Genomic DNA, 20498 nt, shown 5'->3' on the forward strand with positions numbered 1-20498 from the left:
TCTGAGATAAAAAGTTCAATCATTCATTGTTTTTGCAAAATATTTAGATATGCATTTGCTGTATTGAGTTACTTAGAATAAAGAAGTTAATTTGTTTTACGTTAGTGTTAACTGTAATGCAGGCCTGTTCAAGTGTTCAAGCTTGTAAAGACATTAGAATTCACTTTTTATAGTTTACAAAGACTGAACTTAGAATTATGTTTATCAAATAACTTTAAACACCCAACAATGAAAGAACAATAGTTATAAACAAGTGATCATGAAGATAACACAACATGTTACTAATAGTTAACTGAATGGAGTTGTTTTTATCTTGGCCATATTGTTTCTTTAAGAGTGAACATCTTTTCACAACAGAACACACAGCATGAGTAGCAATTTTGAATGTCAGATATTGTGGGTTTAAGAACCTATAATTGTTCATTAAGTTATAATTTAAATTCAAATGTGAAACTTAGAAACAAAAATCTGATATATGATGTATACCCAACTCTATATGGATCTTACTTCAAATATCTCTAGTTGTAACATTTTTGTCAAGCTGTTATAATTGCATCACATACATAAATATACACATATATAAATACATTTTTCTGTTTATTTTATTACGCACATGATTCATTTTTACTCACAAAGCACTTTCCAGAAGTGGTTTGGTATTGTTGGTATTTTGGTTTCTCCAGGAGTAGAATGGGAAAAAAGTCAGGCCTAAAGAACAAGGTTTCTCCAATTAAACCATATGGTTCTGTTAGCAAATACGTTAAAATACTAAAAAGTGTTTTTTTTTCAAACATATTCTAAAGAAGTCAAGAATATTTTGGACTACTTATAATTTGAAAGATATCAAATGGTTTTATGATAAAATAACATTTGCTAAAAGTTTCCAGGTTTGACAAAGTAATTTCTTAAAATTGTTATGGTAATTCAAGAATTAATCTAATGTACATTCACCTGGCCTCTGCAAAATCTAAAATTTCAAATATTCAGTACATGGAAAGTTTAGCATAGTAATTTGTTGCAAGTGAATTTATACAAGACATGGTGATAAAGTCTGAATGAAAATATTACATTTTATTTTCTTATTACAAGTTGATAAAAGGAAACTGATTTTCAAAGTAGTAGAACTATTGAGAAGGACAAGCTAAGTTGCAGAGGTAAATGAAGAAAGTTGGACTGTGCATAAATACAGAAAACAAAAACATTTATATAAGAAATAAACATAAATAAAATAAAATGGGTAAAATCAACAGAAGCATCAGTTATAAATCTGTATGCCAAAACTGCATGCACGGAGCACTTTCCTTCTATAGCTGACCAATAAGGAACAAGGTGCCAGAATGTGGATATTAGCACACAAGTTAAAGTTGGATACAATACAAATTTTTCATGAAACGGTAGATATGCTCCTTGACTAAAGATATTACAGAAAGTAATGCATATGGTTGAATTGGCACATGAACTCAACAAGATTTAAATAATTTCAGACTAGAAAACTTAAATGAAAATCTTTTAGTGATGAAATATCCACCACATTACCATTATAAAACAAATTATGGAACTCTTCCATTACAAAGAATATATACATGTGTGCGTATAGTATATAAATTTCTAAAGGCAAATTATTAATTTATCACAAGTTAGCATACTACTATTTCTGAAAATATAAAACTAGCACATAATTGTTCTCAATCAGTTTAAAGTACTTCTACTGCTGTTAAAAACAAATTATTAAAACAAACATCAGCATACAAAAGAAATGTTATTATAAAATGATTTATTAAAAGTATTATAAAATTCACTAATAATTATTGTCTTTACAGAAAGAATATAAATATTAAATAAATGAGTTTACCACTGAGTTTAAATAAACATCTAAAATAAAAGTTTATCACTATTTGTAAACAAATAGTATTAACTTACAATTCATCTATCACTCTTCTGAAAAATATGTTAATAAAAAATTAATGTACCAATGTTTTTTTTTAAGTGTGGTACCACTGCTTTTAAATAAATTCAATATATATATAACAAAGCAAGTTTACCTTTTTACCAAAACTTGAAAGAGAAATTTTACCATGTTTACTTTGGGAAAATCTGCTACCTTAAAATGTTTGACTGAAGTGATATTAATTTAGAAACAGCAATCCTAGCAACTTTACTACCTCTGTATTGTGCTAGTGCTGCAGCCAAATCATCAACATCTCTGAGTGGTAAATCTGCCCCACTGAGATTAATAGCAAAATCCCAAGTTCCCATTCTCAGTAACTCTTCAAATCCCTGCAAAAACATGTCCCAAAGTGTTCATTTCTACATTAATATTAAATCAACTATGAGGTCACAGTGTAAAAAAATATACTTAAAAGAAAAACTTCATATGATTCTGAAATAATTACAGATTGGTTTAGATAAATAATTTTTATTAGTATTCTAAGCTATACTGCATCACTATGACAAAACTTGCTTCCCATATTATGTGCTAGATATACATAAATGTTTCATTTTGCGTTTAATGTTAGCATTATGAATTAGGTTATATATATGCTATAAGTATTAAATTTACTCTTAAAAGCAACAGTTGTGTCAAGATTGTTTGTATAACTGTTTTACAAATTATTTATTGTGTTGTTCAGTTGTTATGAATTGAAGTTTTGTTACTTGAAAATTCTGAAATTTTCTCATTGCTTTAATTGAACATTGTTGTATCATAATATGTTGCAGTGCACAGAAAGTTCCAGGCCTATTTTGGCTATAAATAGCTATACAAAATGTAGTTTAAGCCAGAAAAAGTTAGTTATACAGATAGCAAGATCTAGAATGCATGATTATAAATTTAGCCATAAAGAGTGTAGAGTGGTGATTTCTAAAACAAATTATTACAGATTGTATTGTATATAACAGAATTAAAAAAAATTTGTTTTGTCATTTGCGTTGTAAAGTAAGTGAACAAGCCTATGTAAACTTTGATGAAAAGAAAATTAGTTAAAGCTCTGGATACAACTGTGGTAATCAACAGTATAAAGAACATTTGTATGCATGTTTCACTTCTTTTAAAACAAGGGTACTGTGTGGTGTTTATTTTTGTTGAAATGTATTGCCAACAAGATACAGACACTTACTGTAAAGCACCTAATCCATACAGATCCTGACATTATGCGATAGAAACTTTTAATTAATGTAATTTTATACTATGCAAAAGCTATGGTATTTGACAGTCCTGACTTTGTGTCCTTTTAACTCCAATTTCCAAAAATTAGTTTGGTCTGCATGCCTAAGAGTCTAAAACTAATTGTACTTTTATATCTTGTAATGTTAATTCTGTAATAATATATATATATATGACGTGTTACCAAAATAACAAATTAAGCATTTGTGAACCATCTGCTTCCAATAAATTCACACTGGTTTGGCATGTACAAATTGTCAGCTAAGACCATATTATTATAACATAAATGAAATAGCATCAGTGTAAAAACGCATCTACTTCAAGTTTTTGAACTAAGTTATCTGATTGATTTAGTAAATTTCAGAAGTGAGATCTGTTGAATATATAACACTTAGGAAGCATACGATTTCAAGTACATTTTTAAATGGCAATATTGTTATGTGATTTACACTCTTTTTAAAAATTACATACATTACATTTATTTTACTGCATACCTCTTACCAAAGTAGATGTAATTGTCACTTGCTTGTTTGACAAGATTATTCAAATATAAGTATATTAAAATATTTATGATACAGCAAATATTCTTGTTAGAAAAAAAAATTCTTCCATATGCACTAAGAAAATATGTTCTCAAATGGATTACCTTTTATAAATTTTATTTACTTTTATATACGTTAAAAAAATGTTTTATTCAAGCAAATAAGAAGAGCCTTTATGTTATGAAACGAAGCAAATTCAAAAATAGTCAGTAACCCAGGTAAAATTTTGGCATTTAGTATCTGATTTCTTGAAATAAACTGCAACACTAACAATTAAACTCAGTGCTGAAAATGTGTGCAGTGTTATTGCTAGCCATTGATGTTCTTGCTCAATTCTATTTGACAGTGCCCAAACCACTAGTTCATGGTCAGCTCTAATTAAATCTGTGTTTCTAACAGAAAGAAAAATATATATAGCTGATGCAATATTCAGAAGTTATCATCAACACATGTACTAATAAGTGTTTCATACACTTTTTTGTATATTAAAAGACAAAATAATGCTTAAGTAAATTAATTTGTTTAAAATCAAATGACTGAGATTGAGTAATTTGACCAATAAAATAAACTAGTCATTTAACATGTCAAACTTGCTAATTTTACATCACTATAATTTTCATTTGACAAAAGATATGCTAGATATAAGGGCGATGTTCAATTCTACATACCTCTAACTGTGCACGTACTATATCATATGAAGCCCAAGATGTTAAAAAGGATCGATCTTTGGGAAGAACCCGAATGTTGTTAGACTGGAGTTCCAGCATGTTAATTTTTGTTTCGAGCTCCTGATTTAAATATAAAAAACTGGATAATTAACATACTTAGAAATATCAATTTCTTTAAACTGAAGATGTGTTTATGCCAAAAAAACTTTTAGATATAATATTATTCTATGTTCAAATACCACAACTTTATCTCTCTGCTTTCAAACACTGATATTCTTGGAATAAGATTATAACCATTAACTCCCCTACTTCCATGATAATAAGTAGAAATATATTTATTAAATATTAAATGGTTCAAAAGTGATTTTACATTTCATAGTACAATGTATTTTGAAATTAAACAACTTCCTCACCTCTCTAACATTTCTTGCTCTGACATCTACATGAATAACGTAGAAGTAATAAGGTCGATAGATTAATTGCAGTAATTCCATCTATATGAGACAAGGCTTCATATAAAATCTCAATACAACATACAACTATTATGGAAAAGTAAGTTAATAATATTTTCTGAGAAAATATGTACATGATTATTAGAAACAAGGTCTCTGAAATTTGTGTTATAAAACATTTTTTTTTATATATACAGAATTTGCTCTTGTTATTTATTTATCTAGAAAATTACCTATAGTCTTTAAAATGTGTACTAATTATACTGCTCATACTGTTGTTTAGAGTTCCATACAAAATTAAAAACAGTACTTAAAAGTTTTCCTAATACATATGCATTATCAATAACTTCTTATAAGCTTTTAAATTAGTTTAAAACATGACATGTTATCAAAAATTTTAAACTACTGAATTAAGAATTGAAATTAATGTGAATTCTTAAAGTACTTAATAGTTTGTGAAATTCACTTCAAAAGAAAGTGATCTGTACTTTAAAAACTTCCTAATTCCAGAGTAAACTTTATTTACATCAAAATTTAAAACATTCAACAGCCACACTGCCAGCACAGATAGCCCTCAAGTAGCTTGGCACAAAACATAAAACAAAACAAACTATACCAAACTTTTTTCACTTTCACAAGCTGCAAATACCAGAGATTATTCTAACAATAATGTAGCAAAGAACTTCCCCCTGAAACATCAAAATTATAGAAGATACTTACAAGATCAATTTAAGTTGATGAAATATTTTACCAAACATAACTCATAAAACCTCATATCAAAATAAATGAATCCACAATATATTTTAACACTTTACGTAGAAAGTGAATGATTTCACTTTAGATTAAGTACTGCTTTTTTCACTATTGCATTAGGAAGTGTGAAAGAAGGCAAGTACTTATCAAAAATATAATTTCAGTACAGAAAAATTATAACCTCTGATAGGATACTTCCCTCCCATCACAAGAGTTGCTAGAATCCCACAATGAGAAGAAGGAGGAACCAGTGTGAAGTAATGAGAAAAATACCTACCAAAAGAATCTGAAGGAATCCCTGAAAATGAAAGATTCAGAACCAAAAATAAAAAAGATGAACTGTACCACTTCTGAATCATTTATACTCTTTGCCCATGTGCAAGACATAAGGGTGAATATAGAGAGAATCACATCTTGCTGCAAGATAATGTGGTAAGAAAAAGATTCTAACCAGGGCAAGCAAAGATAATTCAATCCAACAAGAGAAATGCTGGTAAACAATGATGTGCTCATGGGTGTAGTGTATCTATGGCATGGCAGACCATATTCCACAAGTCAACTACATTCAAAACCTCCTAGTGGGGTACCAACATCCACACAAGGATAGGACCAGGATCATACTCTCTTTATTTCACACCCAAGAATCAGAAATTAAGACTCATATCAATTCCTGGATATGACATGGTAATTATATCTGACCTATCAATCTGAGAATTGACATCTGGTATGAAAAGTATGTATGCCTCATAGAATCAACTTCCCCAACTGTGACACAGTCTAGGACCATCAAAAGGCAATAACATCCCCATAAGAAGAAAACAAGGAATAGCCAAGGATAGAAACACTGGTATGACCTATAACACAGATGAAGTAATTGGGAATGGAAACACTCCAATTAAAAGAAAAGGGCAAGGGGTGTAAGGGGTAAGAATGGGATATTGAAGTAGAAAGCATATGACGGTTTGACCAACACAAATGATCTATAGAAGTCACAAGGGTAGATTTTTGGCAGACTGATTCACCTGAGGCTCAGTAGTTTCAAAGGCCATAACAAATACATAATATCTCAGAAAATGTTCCAGACATAAATCCCCAGACACATTGAAGGTAAACTGGCCCAAGTCAAAATTGCTTCCCAATCTATAAAGTCCCAACGACAAAGAAACAAATGAAATGTGGACTAAAGTGGAGGAGAGAATAGTAAGGGTATCTGCAGAAAGCCCCCAGAAATTTTGTAGAGAGTCTCAGGTAAGAGATGTATGAAAGAATGATATTGTAAGAGGATGGTTAAGATACAATGTAGATTAGAATATTGGACATGAGTAGGACTAACATTTGATTTGAGAACTGCCCCCAAATAGGTAATGAGGAACCTAACTATTGTTGATCTAAAAATGGATAGTTTGCACAATTGGAAAGAAATAGTGAACTGATCAGAAGTCCTGAGGGGGTGCAGCATGCCAATTTCCTTGTTTAATTGCAAGATAAACTGATCAACATGTACCTGAAAGCAGAGAAGGGAGGAAAAAAAAACAAAAATGATTAGGAAGCTTGTTCACACAATAAGGAAGGACAAAGTGAATAGGATATAGAGAAAAGGGATAAAATATCAGAAACTTGAGACACAAAATCCATACAGACAGAATTAGATCTAGACGATTCTTCATTCTGTAAATGGGAAGGAACAGCAAACAGTCAAAGTTCTAATCATTCTGTATGGGTTTAACTGACTCAGAAGGAGCCTGTGGACAAAGGTAGACCTACATAACATTTGATCTCCCAATGTATAAATGCTGATAGATCCATCATTAGGTTGCCCACACCTAAGACCTATGAAATAATGCCTGTTACTGATACAACCCCTGAAGTGGTAAAATGAATGAAAATGAAGTAAAAAATGACCATTTCATATGGAAATAAAAATTGTCACATTGGAAGCACTAAGCATAAAATAGAGTACATCTGAACTCAAATGTTGCAAAACAAGAAGCGATAGTTTAGTAGAGTATTAAAGAGGGAACCTTATGCGTCATGTAAGCATATCATGTTTCTATTGTTGAAGAAGTGACGCATGATGATTTGAATTAGAGATACGTTGGAATTGTGCAATTGCAACATGGGAAAGTAGAAGGCTTTGGGTGTCTGGAAAGAAAAGTTTTGCACAATAGCTAATCTTGTGAGACAAGTACTTTTCCAGAAACATTTTATAATACACTGTTGCACTTCTTTATTACTTGGGATGGAAGATAATACTGACATTTTTCAAATTAGCAACATAATGCTTTTATCTTATGTAATAAACAAACACGTTAGTCTTTACTTATTTATAATGTGTGCATTAACATATTTGCCAAAGCATATATCCTTAGCAAGTCCTACTATGGCAGATCCTTTGTTAAGAGTAAACTGTATGAAGAGAGGACAAAAACAAAAAAATAATTTTATACCTAGCTTACAGGGTTTCTATTTTCATGCACTACTGACACATGTAAGGTTAATTATTACCCACAAATAAAAGCACAGTTGTGAGAAAAGAAACAAAACCTTAAGATCATATATAGAACTATTCCTACCACAGCTGGAATGTCTTGATGAATGAGTAGAACGAACCCCAGTCTAGTAGGAATCAGATGATGATTGGAATAAGTTAATACTATCTAAAGAAAAGAGATATAAAATGAAAATGAATCTTGAAAAATACAAGTATTCAAAGCATTACTAGTTTGTTACATTATACTTTATTATACTGAAGTTCAGTGTCACTTTCAACTGCTTCTGTAACACACATCATGTATACAATATATATAGATAAAGTTACAATATAATATATAGTTTAATTTAAACATGCACTAAACAGAAGTGTTATTTTTACAATAAAAGTAAAATGAAATGTCTTACTTGCCATTTTCAAAAATCCAACACAAATAATAACTTAAAAATTCCTTCCATATGATATGTAACTTAAAAATCCTGTTGTAATCATAATAGATGTAAGAACTTTAAGTTAATCTTCATATAAAATCAAATCATTCACAATACAAAGAAGCTGCTTAATCACCACATTTTGTAAAACCTCATCTAAAGCACACAAGTTATTACTTTTATTTTTTGCAACTGAATAAATAAATTGCAAGTTATTCTGTTATAGTGCTACAATTTTCTACACAGAAAATTTACACTTGATAACCAGAACTAAGATACTCTAATCTTGTAAAATTCAGTTAGTAAAAATAAAAAATTAACGTTAACAGTCAAATTCAAATAGATAGAAGGACAAAGAAATGTGAATGTGAATTACGCAACACAGTTGCCCCTCCCCATTCCAGTTACTTTGTTTTAGAGTGCTTGTATGGTTAATGGCAACTTACTCAAAATTTGGACCCTAAACTTTGCACTCAAGTTTAAACACTCCTTAAATAAAGGAATGAATGATATCAAAGTGTGTCTACACTGTAAGTGCCTGAAAAATCATATAATCATACTGTATAGTTATCTCATTATTTAAAATGCAAAAAGTGGCAGTTTCTTTTACAAACTAAATAAAACTTACACTTCTGATGAAATGCTTTGTTCACCCAAACACCATGAACTGGAAGAGATTTGAAACTCAATTTTTTCTTCTTTTCCTAGAAAATTAATTGTCCTCATATAACTTCTATATTAAAAATTGTATTCCAACAAGGTTAGCAGCTTTGTAGAAATTCATACATTTAGAAGAAAAAACACTGATCTACTGCTGTATTGAACTTTATTGTTCCTATGTACAAGTTCTATGTTCAAGCAAATCAATGTCAAAAATACAAAAAAAAAAAAACTTTTCTTACGAAGGTATAATCGTTGGAGAAAATGTGTAAAACTAATATGTTTTTCACCACTTTCTCAAGCCAGTTTAATCAAGAACCAGTTCTCTTCTCTTTCATTCACTGTAATATAAGTATAATATCTTATTTAAATAACTCTAAAGTTAGAAATAAATTGCATTTACTACTACATGATAAACAGATAGATGTTTTGAACAGAGCTTCAAAATTTCACATTTCCTTAAATAAAAGATACAGAAAAAACATAAGTGAAATTGAAATTAACATGAATGATGCATAATGTCAGAAGTGAGTGTTGTACTTCATTAAATAATATTAAAACCCATAAATAATAATAAACAGGATTTTGAAATTGTGAAAAAGTTCAAGGAGCAAGATGTGGTTATTTGCAAAGATGATAAAGGGAAAAAACAGCAATTATTAATGAAAAAGAAAATGAAGCATTTCTTCATCTTGAGAAATGTATTAGAATACAAAAGTTAAACCTGTGAATAAATTTCAAAGTTTAATTCTAAGTAACCTATTTTACCTAGACTTCCTGGCTTGAAGTTCATAAGATTTGAAACACTTTTAGCCCTGTTGCATCTAATATTAAGAGTTCAGCTTATAATGTAACAAAATTTCTATCAGTAAATACTCACTTATGAATTTGTTTGAATTTCTGAAAGGAACAGATCATATAATTTTAAATCATAAAGATATCTTGGTGTCTTTTGATGTTGTGATAATGTTCAGCAAAGTACATGTGAAAAAAAAAATTACATGTTTTAAGAAAAACTTAAAAGAAAATACAGTCTAAAATAACAGATAAGATTAACCTGGGAGAAGTATGTGTCGAAAATGTTTCTGTCAAATTAACAACAATTATAAACTGAATGAGGTTTAGTAGCTATGGGTACTCTTTTATCTCAGCTATAATGTGACTTTTTATGGACATTTCTGAGTTTAAAACATTACAAAAAGCAGATAAAAACCTGAAGTTTGGTTAAGGCATGTTGATGACACATTTCTGATATGGTTCCACTATAAGGAGTTAGATCTTTTTTTTGCTAATTACCTTAATAGCATTGACAATTTTATTAGATTTACTTATGAAGTTGAGACATAACTGTTTACTTCTTTACATATTTTAGTGAATAAGAACAAGGATAAATGGAAAAAACTATTTATTAAAAACCTCTTTTTCTCTCTAATCACTCCACCACATCAAAAATCTAATCACATTTAAAGATCAGAAAACTACCATTTTTTTTATCTTATGTGGTATTCACATACTAAAATTATAATGTAAACAGGATGATATTAGCAATCATTTATTATTAAGTACATAGCATTAAAAAGATATTTTAATTCTGATACTGTTGGAAAAGCTGTCAAGAAACTAAAAAAACAGAGATAAAAGTATTAAGTTAAAACCACTTGATGAAAAAATTAGAAAAGAATGTTTGGTACTACAATTTATATCTGGCTTATCATGTCAAATAATGAATAACTTTAGTAACCAAATAAATATTTTTCTGGTATGTATATTGATAATTAAAATTCTTAATATAACTAAAGATAAAACTGATTTAATGGGAAAATCTAGCATATATATAAAATATCATGTGAATATGAAAAAGTTCACATAGGACAAGGCAAAAGAAATTTAACATTCAGAATGAATTAACACAAACGAAATGTTAAAAACAATAATATTACTATTTCATCTTTGACAGAAAATATTAATAAAATCAAACATAATTCAATGGGGAAACTTATTTTAGGGCACCTTTAAAATTTTATCACTCCTAATATACATAAACCTATTGAAATAATTAAATATAAGAAAAGTAAATTTAAAATACTGAATAAGAATAATAGTCCTGATGAAAACATTGTCAGCAGATGGCATGAATTTTTTAAAATATGTAAATTGGTGATTGTGTAATGTATAAATGTTACTCTTGCACAGCATTGTGCTTCAGAGGGTGACCAAGTAAAATACATCAAAACATGTTGCATGTATGAGACTGCTTACAGTCTCATTGAGTTTTTGTCTTTTATCCTGTACAGTAAGTTTAGTATTTTATTGTAATTGTGTGACTGGTAACAGTTTCATTATTAGAAACATGTAAAAAACTGTTGTTCTATTAAAAAAAAAAAGAGAGGTTTTAACAAAATTAACAAATTCTCACTGAATATTATAATTTCAAAATATTCTTTTTTGTTGTTCAGAGGTGATATTAATTTTTAATATGACAAATTTATATATTTTAAAATAATGTGCTGGAATCCAATTTGTCTAATAACTGACAATATTATGTAGAACGTTTCATCAGCACTGAAATTTGAAACCACATACATGAAATATTATATTCAAATTGTTATTACTAGCAATAATAGTGGAGTATTCAAGAATGTTATGTTACAACAATCTTACTGTGATGCTTAGTCTTAACAATTTACACACTTTGATAATCAAGGTATCTCATCAATACTTGTCTAATACAGAATTTTTTGCAAAACCATTATATGGTGTGACCCAAACTCCTTAAAGAATCTCTGGTTTTACAAAAGTCTTATTGAGAGTGATTAAATACTAAATTTATTTACTAAATTTGTGCTGGAAATCCAAAATGTGGAGTGTAAGAAAGAAATATCCAAAATTTCTTGGCTGTCTTACAGTTACACAGCTGGTATTCTTTAACATGCAGTGATAATATTTTGGACTTTCCACCAAATCTTTATAACAGAATCAGAACTGCAGTAACTATTATTACTTTCCACCAGCTTTTACATCATACGATTATACTGTATGAATATAACAAGTTAAACAATATTTTACTGTAATTCTGATAAACCATTCTTTCAGTTTTTATCAAATGTAACATTGCTTTCTCAGTTATTTTTGCTACTGACATATCACTATGCTAACATGAAAGTGAAATCAACTTCAAAAATTAAGGTCAACACCACTGTTATCTGATGATTTATGCCAACTTACTTGGAATAGAGTACCATTTTAATGTTCAACTACTAAATCATCATTGTTATTACAATCTTAAAAGCATATTCAAAACAAACAACATTGCTCAATTTTAAAATCATATCATTTCTTGTACTATTGGACAGTTCAAATGTGTTTACCTAATAAAACAAAGTTCTGAAAAGTTTGCAAATAAGAATGGGATTCATGGCAGTTCTGTTGTTAAAATCTCTGAATTTCAACTCTTTCAACACCTCACTTTCTTTAACACCTGGTGTTTAATAATGCAGATATTCAGATGCATAAAGATGCATAAAACTGTATAGAAGTATACTCTTCAAAAAAAGAAATGCAAAAGGCAAAATTTGAGACAAATTGTTAACAAGTTTATTCCAGGTAGTTCTGTATGAGATGTGTGAAACTTTGCACATTCACTGCTGAACATCCAAAGTCTGCAAAGGCGATGTTCACGCTCACTAGTTGAAGTTTAACGTCACTCAACGTCAATAACGAGTATGCCCCCGTGAGCATCAATAACTGCTTGGCATCTCCTGCCCATGGAAGCGATGAGATGACGAATCACATCCTGTGGAATGGCTGTCCACTCAATCTGCAAAGCTGCTGCAAGCTGAGGTAGAGTCTGCGGTTGAGGTTGTCACCGTCGCAGACGTCGATCCAACTCGTCCCAAAGATGTTCGATGGGGTTTAAATCTGGTGATCTGGAGGGCCAGGGAAGAACGTTGATGTTTTGGTGTCTCAAGAAGACAGTGGTGAGTCAGGCTGTTGAGGACGGGTGTTGTCATGTTGAAAAACGTCATTGACGTTCACCATGATGGGTTGCACATGGGGCCTAAGAATCTAGTCGACGTATCGTTGAGCCGTAAGATTCCCTCGAATGTGCAAAAGGTCTGTTCTGGCATTGTAGGCGATGGCAGCCCACATCATGACGCTGCCACCACCAAATCTGTCAACTTCCGACACACAGTTTGCTGCAAAACGTTCACCTCGGCGACGGTAAACACGGATCCTTCCATCCTGCCAACGAAGCATAAAACGTGATTCATCGCTGATCCAAACATGCCTCTATCGTCGATGAGGCCATACCCGATGTGCCCGAGTCCACTGCAGCCGTGCTTGACGATGTTGCTGGGTGAGGATGACGCCTCTGACTGGACGTCGAGGTCGGATTTTTGAATCTCGTAGACGGTTGCGTACGGTCTGATCGGAAATCCTACGCAGCCCTGGTATGGTTGAGGCAGAAGACGTCGCAGTGGTGGTCCTATCCCGAAGGTGACGTAACCGGATGTAGCGTTCTTGTGCGGGCGTGGTCACACGAGGTCTGCCAGATCGTGGAAGGTCACGAGTTGATCCATATTGTTGGTGACAATTCCATAGCCTTGTGATGGTACTTGGGTGGACATTCACAGCTCTGGCAACATCTGATCGAGATTCGCCTGCTTCCAAGCGACCAATGGCGTTGTTGCGTTGTGCTTCAGTCAGTCTTGGCGTAACTGTATTGCGTGTCGGTGGCTTAACACTGAGCTACGGAAACCGAAAACCCGTCAGTTTTATAGGGATTTTGTACGTTATTGGACACAAATGCGTTTTGGCAAAAAATCCAATGTTTTCCTCCGTTTTCAAAGTGCACAACTTTTATTGTCATTTTGGTCTGACAATCAGTGCCTTAACACGTGTAACATCACTTACTCTGAGCTTGTAACGTTATTACATATATATCTGTTTAAAATAACAAAAATATCCCTTTTGCGTTTCTTTTTTTGAAGAGTATATAATCATTATGTCTCATGTAAAAGTTATTCTCATTTTTGTCCTTGTCCCTTTTATGCATAGATCAGACTTAAGTGCAGAAATATAAGGACAAGGTAATTTTAAAAGAAATCAAAAATAATTTATAATTATTTTAGAAAAATACCAATCTTTGAGAAACTTCTATTAGCTTGCTAAACAAATTAGCTTGATGACAGAGGAAATAAAGATAGAACTTAAGAAATAGTTGGCCCAATAATAAAAATTTAAAATACTATTGTAGGCCTCTTAAAAATTACTTTCGTTTCTCAATTGTGGTATGGCTTGCATTGACAAGTTTTGTCAGATAACATTGAATTGCAACTTTCATTGAAAAGGTGTCAAGCTAATTTTTTGGTATTAGATTCAATACAATTAATAACTTTACTGTAAACACTTAATGGATCTAGTTGATCACCAATACTGGTCTAAATGGGTTAGAGGATGCCTCCTAGTGCATATCAACATGAACCGAGTTTAACAGATACAAAACTAAAGGATGAATAAGATGAATGCCTGTCTTTGTTGCTCTATAGTGTTTATTGAGAAAAACAATTATTGAAAAAAGAAGATAGTTTAGGCAAGTTAAACTAAAATTATTTAGTATATATAATTGTTAATTTTTGTTTAATGGTTATTTTTAGTTGTTTTTTTTTTCCTAATATAATTTATCTTGTAATATACTGACTAGACAGTGCCAATTTTCCATTGCAACTTGCAACTACTGCTATTGGTTTACAAGATTTTTATTAAGGGATATAAAATACCCAAGCTAAAACACTAAGAGCATTACAATTTCCTAAAAATAACCATAAATAAATTCAATTGTTGTCAAAATAATGTTTTTTTTTATCAAACTAAAAAGTGCACATACATACATTAAAAATCTAACAGAATTCTAGATACCTTGTGATCTATAAGAAAAGGTGGAAAACAAGCACTTCTAGAGTTGTACTTATATGCACAAAAAACTTGTTGGATTTCTTCACGGCACTGAGCAGTTGAAACTCTGCAAGTAAAATTTCAATACATGGCAGTTTTTATATGTTTAATTAAAAATCCTTATCTTCAAACATTATATTCAATGAAACATGATAAAATTTCTAGTCAGCACTTTGTTAAGTTTCATTGTTTATTATCATGTTTCAACTCATCAGTTAACATTTATATTCATGAAATTAGTAAAATTTTAACAGAAAAGCTTCTTTACAACAAATGTTAAATCCTTTTTTGTCTCTTAAAAAAAATCAACCTCCTGGAAGCTTTCTGGCCACTGTGAAGGCAAATGTATTCAGGGTGAAAAATGATTATCATGTGCAGGGGTTATCTCAAAGCAATGAGATAAGATAGCTTATTTTCTCTTTACAAAAGGAGAGTAACAGATGGTCTTACTGAAGTTTGAAAGATTACCCAGGATATTGATAAGATAAAAACCTATGGTTTCTTTGCACTGTATTCTGAAAGTAACAGAATGAGAGGACATAAGTTTAAGGTCATGAAAAGGTAATCTATGTGGCAATTAAGAAAAAATTATTTTCCTAGCAGGGTAAATGACTTATAAAATAAGTTTTCATTGATAGAACACTTTGTACCATAAAAAGTTACTAAAATCACATTCAAGAAGTTTAGTACATACCATACAGATTTTGAAATAATTTGTTAAATACAGCTTAAACACGTTATTTAACAACTTATTATCTACAACAGATGAATAAGAAAGTATGAAATGTAACTGGATTTAAAAATTGTCATCAACATTTAAACAATCAATCATTTTATTCAAAAACTATTAGTAGTTTGATATGTGTAAAACAAATAATTTAAAAATTTATTTCAGCTCAAGAATTGTAATTCAAGAAAAAAAAACATCGATTATTTACTTTGGTAAGTTATTTATACAATTATACAGTCAATTTGTGTTATAAAAGTTATACTTAATGCAGTATACCATTATCTACCCTTTTTAAAATATGAGAAGAGTCAAGATACTAATATTATTTTCCTCATAATATAACATTTAAATACAACAATGGGCCTGTTGTCCCATAATCTAAACTAAATATACGTATATATAACTCAACTTTTTAGCGTTTGAATAATAATTAAACCATCCCTTAAACTATCCTGAATTTACTTTATCCACCATATAATAATAGATTAAAATAATAGCAGATAATGATCTAATTTTATTTTTGTTCTGTATAACATTACAATGCAGTAAACAAAAAGGTGGAAAATGTGCAAGTTCAGTTCCAAGACTGAGTAAGAAACTTATGTGCACAAATATATATATATATATATATATACATCTATGATCAATCACATTGATTCATGACATAAATCATTAAAATCAAGGCCCAATGTCCCTATAAACAATAAACTTACCTTCCTAACACATTCCATAACATTTCACTAGCTGTTTCAGCATCAGGAGCTTCAGTTCCACATTCGCCAGTGTATCTTACAACATAACAGGAAAAAAATTAGAAAATGACACTGTAAGAAAGTTATACATATCTAATTTGGGCATAGATCTCACACACAAGAAATATGCTTTCACTTATAACAATAGACAAAGCCAACTCACTGACAGTACAATATATTTTTATTTCACCATACAAGTTTAAAAATAAAGTTCAAAAAGATAAAATATATTATGCATAATTTCAATAATTCTTTTAAATACCGTTGAAAAAATGTTATTTCACTACTTTGATTTTTTGAGGCATTAAAAATTATTTTAAAATATATTTTAAATTAAAATTACTATAGGAGATTATACTGGATGATGGTATGACAAGAGCGTGGGGGTGGAAAGTGGTGTGGTATCATAAAGACTCCCACCCAACTTAATTTAGCAGCATTTCAAATTTTTTTCAATGTGCTTGTGCATCAGTATCTTTTTCATTAATCATTTCATTCTCAGAATACACAAATACTATCTACAACCACAAAATGATTTGATATGTACATACATGTAAAAATCAAGACAATTGTATGTGTACAAATTAAACTTTTTAAAGGTAATTAGACACACAGGAATAGAAAGTAAGTAGAATTAAAAGAAAAGAAATTACCCTTTTTCTTGTGCTTCTTCTAGTTTGGGACAAAAAAAACTAAAAATTTCATCTTCTTGTAATACTAATTTGTTAATGACTGTTCTTGCATAATCTCTTATTCCTTCTTCTACACGAGATTTATAATAAAGTGACAAAACTTGTTTGGTATACTCATGCCATTCTGCTTGCTCAGCTTTCCAGTTTGTGATTTGAGAAAAGAAACTCTCATCATAGAGGCATGTGATATTCACATTCAATACTTTACGGACTGATTCAGCTGGGTCTTGCTGACAAAACTCATTACCAAACTTGAACAAACAGCCCTGGTACCCAAGGCACTCATTCAACGTGGGACAGGCAGTTGGGTTTACTGAAATAGGAATTTACAAATAGAAAAAATAAAGGATTTATCTTATGCAGAAATAAATAACACTAGAACAAACATGATAACCCAAGCACATTCTGAGGGTCCACTTTCAAGTTATCAAACTTATTATCTTAAGACTTATTTATTATAAACGTCTTCTTAATATCAACAATACAAAGTAACAACAGCTTTATTTTCTAATATATATTGAAACCTTAAACAAACAGTATATGATGGGTTGCATTTGTGCTTATATTGAAAATTATATATGTAAAAAACGGCTGGTATGGGTAGAGAAAGCTTTGTTTGTTTGTAATTTCGCACAAAGCTACTCGAGGGCTATCTGTGCTAGCCGTCCCTAATTTAGCAGTGTAAGACTAGAGGAAAGGCAGCTAGTCATCACCACCCACCGCCAACTCTTGGGCTACTCTTTTACCAACGAAAGTGGGATTGATCGTAACATTATAACGCCCCCACGGCTGGGAGGGCGAGCATGTTTGGTGCGACTCGGGCGTGAACCCGCGACCCTCAGATTACGAAGCGCACGCCTTAACGCGCTAGGCCATGCCAGGCCCGTAGAGAAAGCATATATAATTTTCTCTACAAGTGGGTTTTCTCATCATCACATATTATACTGAAAATATTAAACCTCCAGCTCTCAAGTATTAGATTTTTTGAAAAATTAAATTCTTTGTTGACAGGTAAGCACGAGGTATTCATCCATGTGGGAGGGGTTCAAGAATGGCTGAAGAATTCTTAAAAATTTTTTTGATAAAATCGTGCATTCTGAGCAATTTTAAGGCTTTATGCAACACTTTCAATGAGTATTTTATTACGGTATTCTTTAAAAAAAAACGATAGAATTTCTTAATAACCCAATTTGGTCTTGTACTTTGTAGTATCCCACTATTTTAACTTTTTTAGCACCTAGTAATAGTTTCTGCTTCTTCTCTCTCACTCTCTGGTGTTTGGGTATATATATTTGTATACCCAGGAGGGTCAGGTACACTAGACCTCTTCCTCCCCTGCTTCTTCTCAAAAACACAATTGTTGAAATTTCAACATAAAAAGCTAGGTTGTGATTGGTTGATAGTTCATAATTGACCAGTAAGTGCCATGGCCAAGGCTTACGGAAATAAGGGAATTAGTAAAACAGCAGTGAATGAAAGAAATAAACTTGAGTTTTTAAGTAACAAAAAATATTCTTGACATACGTCACGTCAAATGCATAAGATTTTTATATCACAGCGAAAGAGCGTGACAGTGTGTAAATGTTTGAGTTTCACGCTCAATGCGTGACACTTAACAGATCCGTAAACCATTCAAAAGATACGTTAACCTTTCAAATATACTGAAAATAGAAGCTGCTTTATTTCTAAAGTATCAGCGTTCTTTAAAAAAGGAGCATCGAGAGAGTTTTCAATGTTTTAATTCTTTGACAAAGATAATCTAGCCCCGCATATCCCAAACTTTCTCGGTTCACGGCGCCTTTAGTGTCTCAGGACTTTTTTCACGGTACACCTAGGTAAAAAGAAAAACCTAACAGTTCCGTTTATTAAGGCGTGCGACTGTAATCTGAGGGTCGCGGGTTCGCGCCCGAGTCGCGCCAAACATGCTCGCCCTCCCAGCCGTGGGGGCGTTATAATGTGACGGTCAATCCCACTATTCGTTGGTAAAAGAGTAGCCCAAGAGTTGGCGGTGGGTGGTGATGACTAGTTGCCTTCCCTCTAGTCTTACACTGCTAAATTAGGGACAGCTAGCACAGATAGCCCTCGAGTAGCTTTGTGCGAAATTCAAAAAACAACCGTTTATTAAGTAGTTAGGTCCAAACAACTTAAACTTAATAGGTTTTTTATGTCCTAATAATTAAGTAACCGTTTGAAAGAATAATACACGTAAACTGAAAGTAAGAACAACATTTTTATTTCATTTTTAAATAATCACAATTACTAATATGATGTGTACTCCCATTGGGCACTGCACACCTTCTCAAACCTTGGAATCAGACTAGACACCACCATCGTCATTTCTTCTTTCGCATTGATTTTCGTGGGGTACTTGCTTTTTATCACAGTAACCGCCGAAAACCCTGCTTCGCAGAGATTTGACGTCACACATAGAATTAGGATTCGCTGAGCTTCAGCACTTAGCAAGGATATCCATCTTTTACTGATATCGAAAACTCAGTTAGTTCCAAGCTGCCAAATTTTGTTTTCAATCAATGTCTTGTCACAAGACAGCTCAATAAAATTTTCTTCTTCTGCAGAGGTAAATTCAGATGGGGCCTTAGCCTTGAATGGGTCTTGGATTCATGATAACTTCTCCATATTTTCTGTAAAGTAATTTCAAACCATTCACTGAGTTGCGTTAAGTGCTTTTCAAAAACAGATTTTAGTTCGTGGGTCAAATCGACTTCATTGGGATGTAGCAAACTGCTGCAGCAGGAGGAAACAGTCTTTGCCACCATCTTCATTCATTTTTCTTCTCCATAGCAGTAACTTTTTTTCTGAAAGCTGAAACTTTCTCTGCGAGTTTCAGAATGTGCGTGTTGCTTCTCTGCAAGAAGAGATTTAATGCATTCAGTTTCTCGAAGATATTGCACAGGTATGTTAATTGTGACAAAAAAAATCAGTGTCCAAGTTTTTAGCACATTCGTATTCTTCTTCGAGATAAGAGTAGAGTTCCTGTCGTAATTTGAACATATGGTACAGCACACAGTTACGACAGAAAGTGTTCGTACACCTCCGTCGTGAGTAGTGTTTTTCTCATAACTTAAAAAGTATCACGTTTAGAATATTGAAAGTAGAGTATATTATAAATATTATAATAACACACATCTAAAATAAAATTTTATGTAAATTGAGCAACAAATAAACTATTTATAAACAAATAACCAAAC

General features: G+C 31.4%; 1 protein-coding gene across 4 annotated transcripts in view; it reads right to left on the reverse strand.

The window, feature by feature from the left end:
• Window positions 1-20498, reverse strand: part of LOC143244653 (uncharacterized) — a 116235-nt gene that overhangs the window by 52677 nt on the left and 43060 nt on the right. For all 4 annotated transcript variants that reach the window (XM_076489731.1, XM_076489730.1, XM_076489732.1 and 1 more), the window contains exons 4-12: window positions 17251-17602; window positions 16559-16633; window positions 15080-15182; window positions 9129-9204; window positions 8152-8231; window positions 4787-4867; window positions 4374-4493; window positions 2163-2277; window positions 633-708 (exon numbers count right to left, since the gene is read on the reverse strand). In XM_076489731.1, the coding sequence (XP_076345846.1) occupies window positions 633-708; window positions 2163-2277; window positions 4374-4493; window positions 4787-4867; window positions 8152-8231; window positions 9129-9204; window positions 15080-15182; window positions 16559-16633; window positions 17251-17602 (1078 nt within the window). The remainder of the gene's footprint in view (window positions 1-632; window positions 709-2162; window positions 2278-4373; window positions 4494-4786; window positions 4868-8151; window positions 8232-9128; window positions 9205-15079; window positions 15183-16558; window positions 16634-17250; window positions 17603-20498) is intronic.

The sequence above is a fragment of the Tachypleus tridentatus genome, chromosome 2 (genome assembly GCF_004210375.1).
Source record: "Tachypleus tridentatus isolate NWPU-2018 chromosome 2, ASM421037v1, whole genome shotgun sequence".
Taxonomy (NCBI): domain Eukaryota; kingdom Metazoa; phylum Arthropoda; class Merostomata; order Xiphosura; family Limulidae; genus Tachypleus; species Tachypleus tridentatus.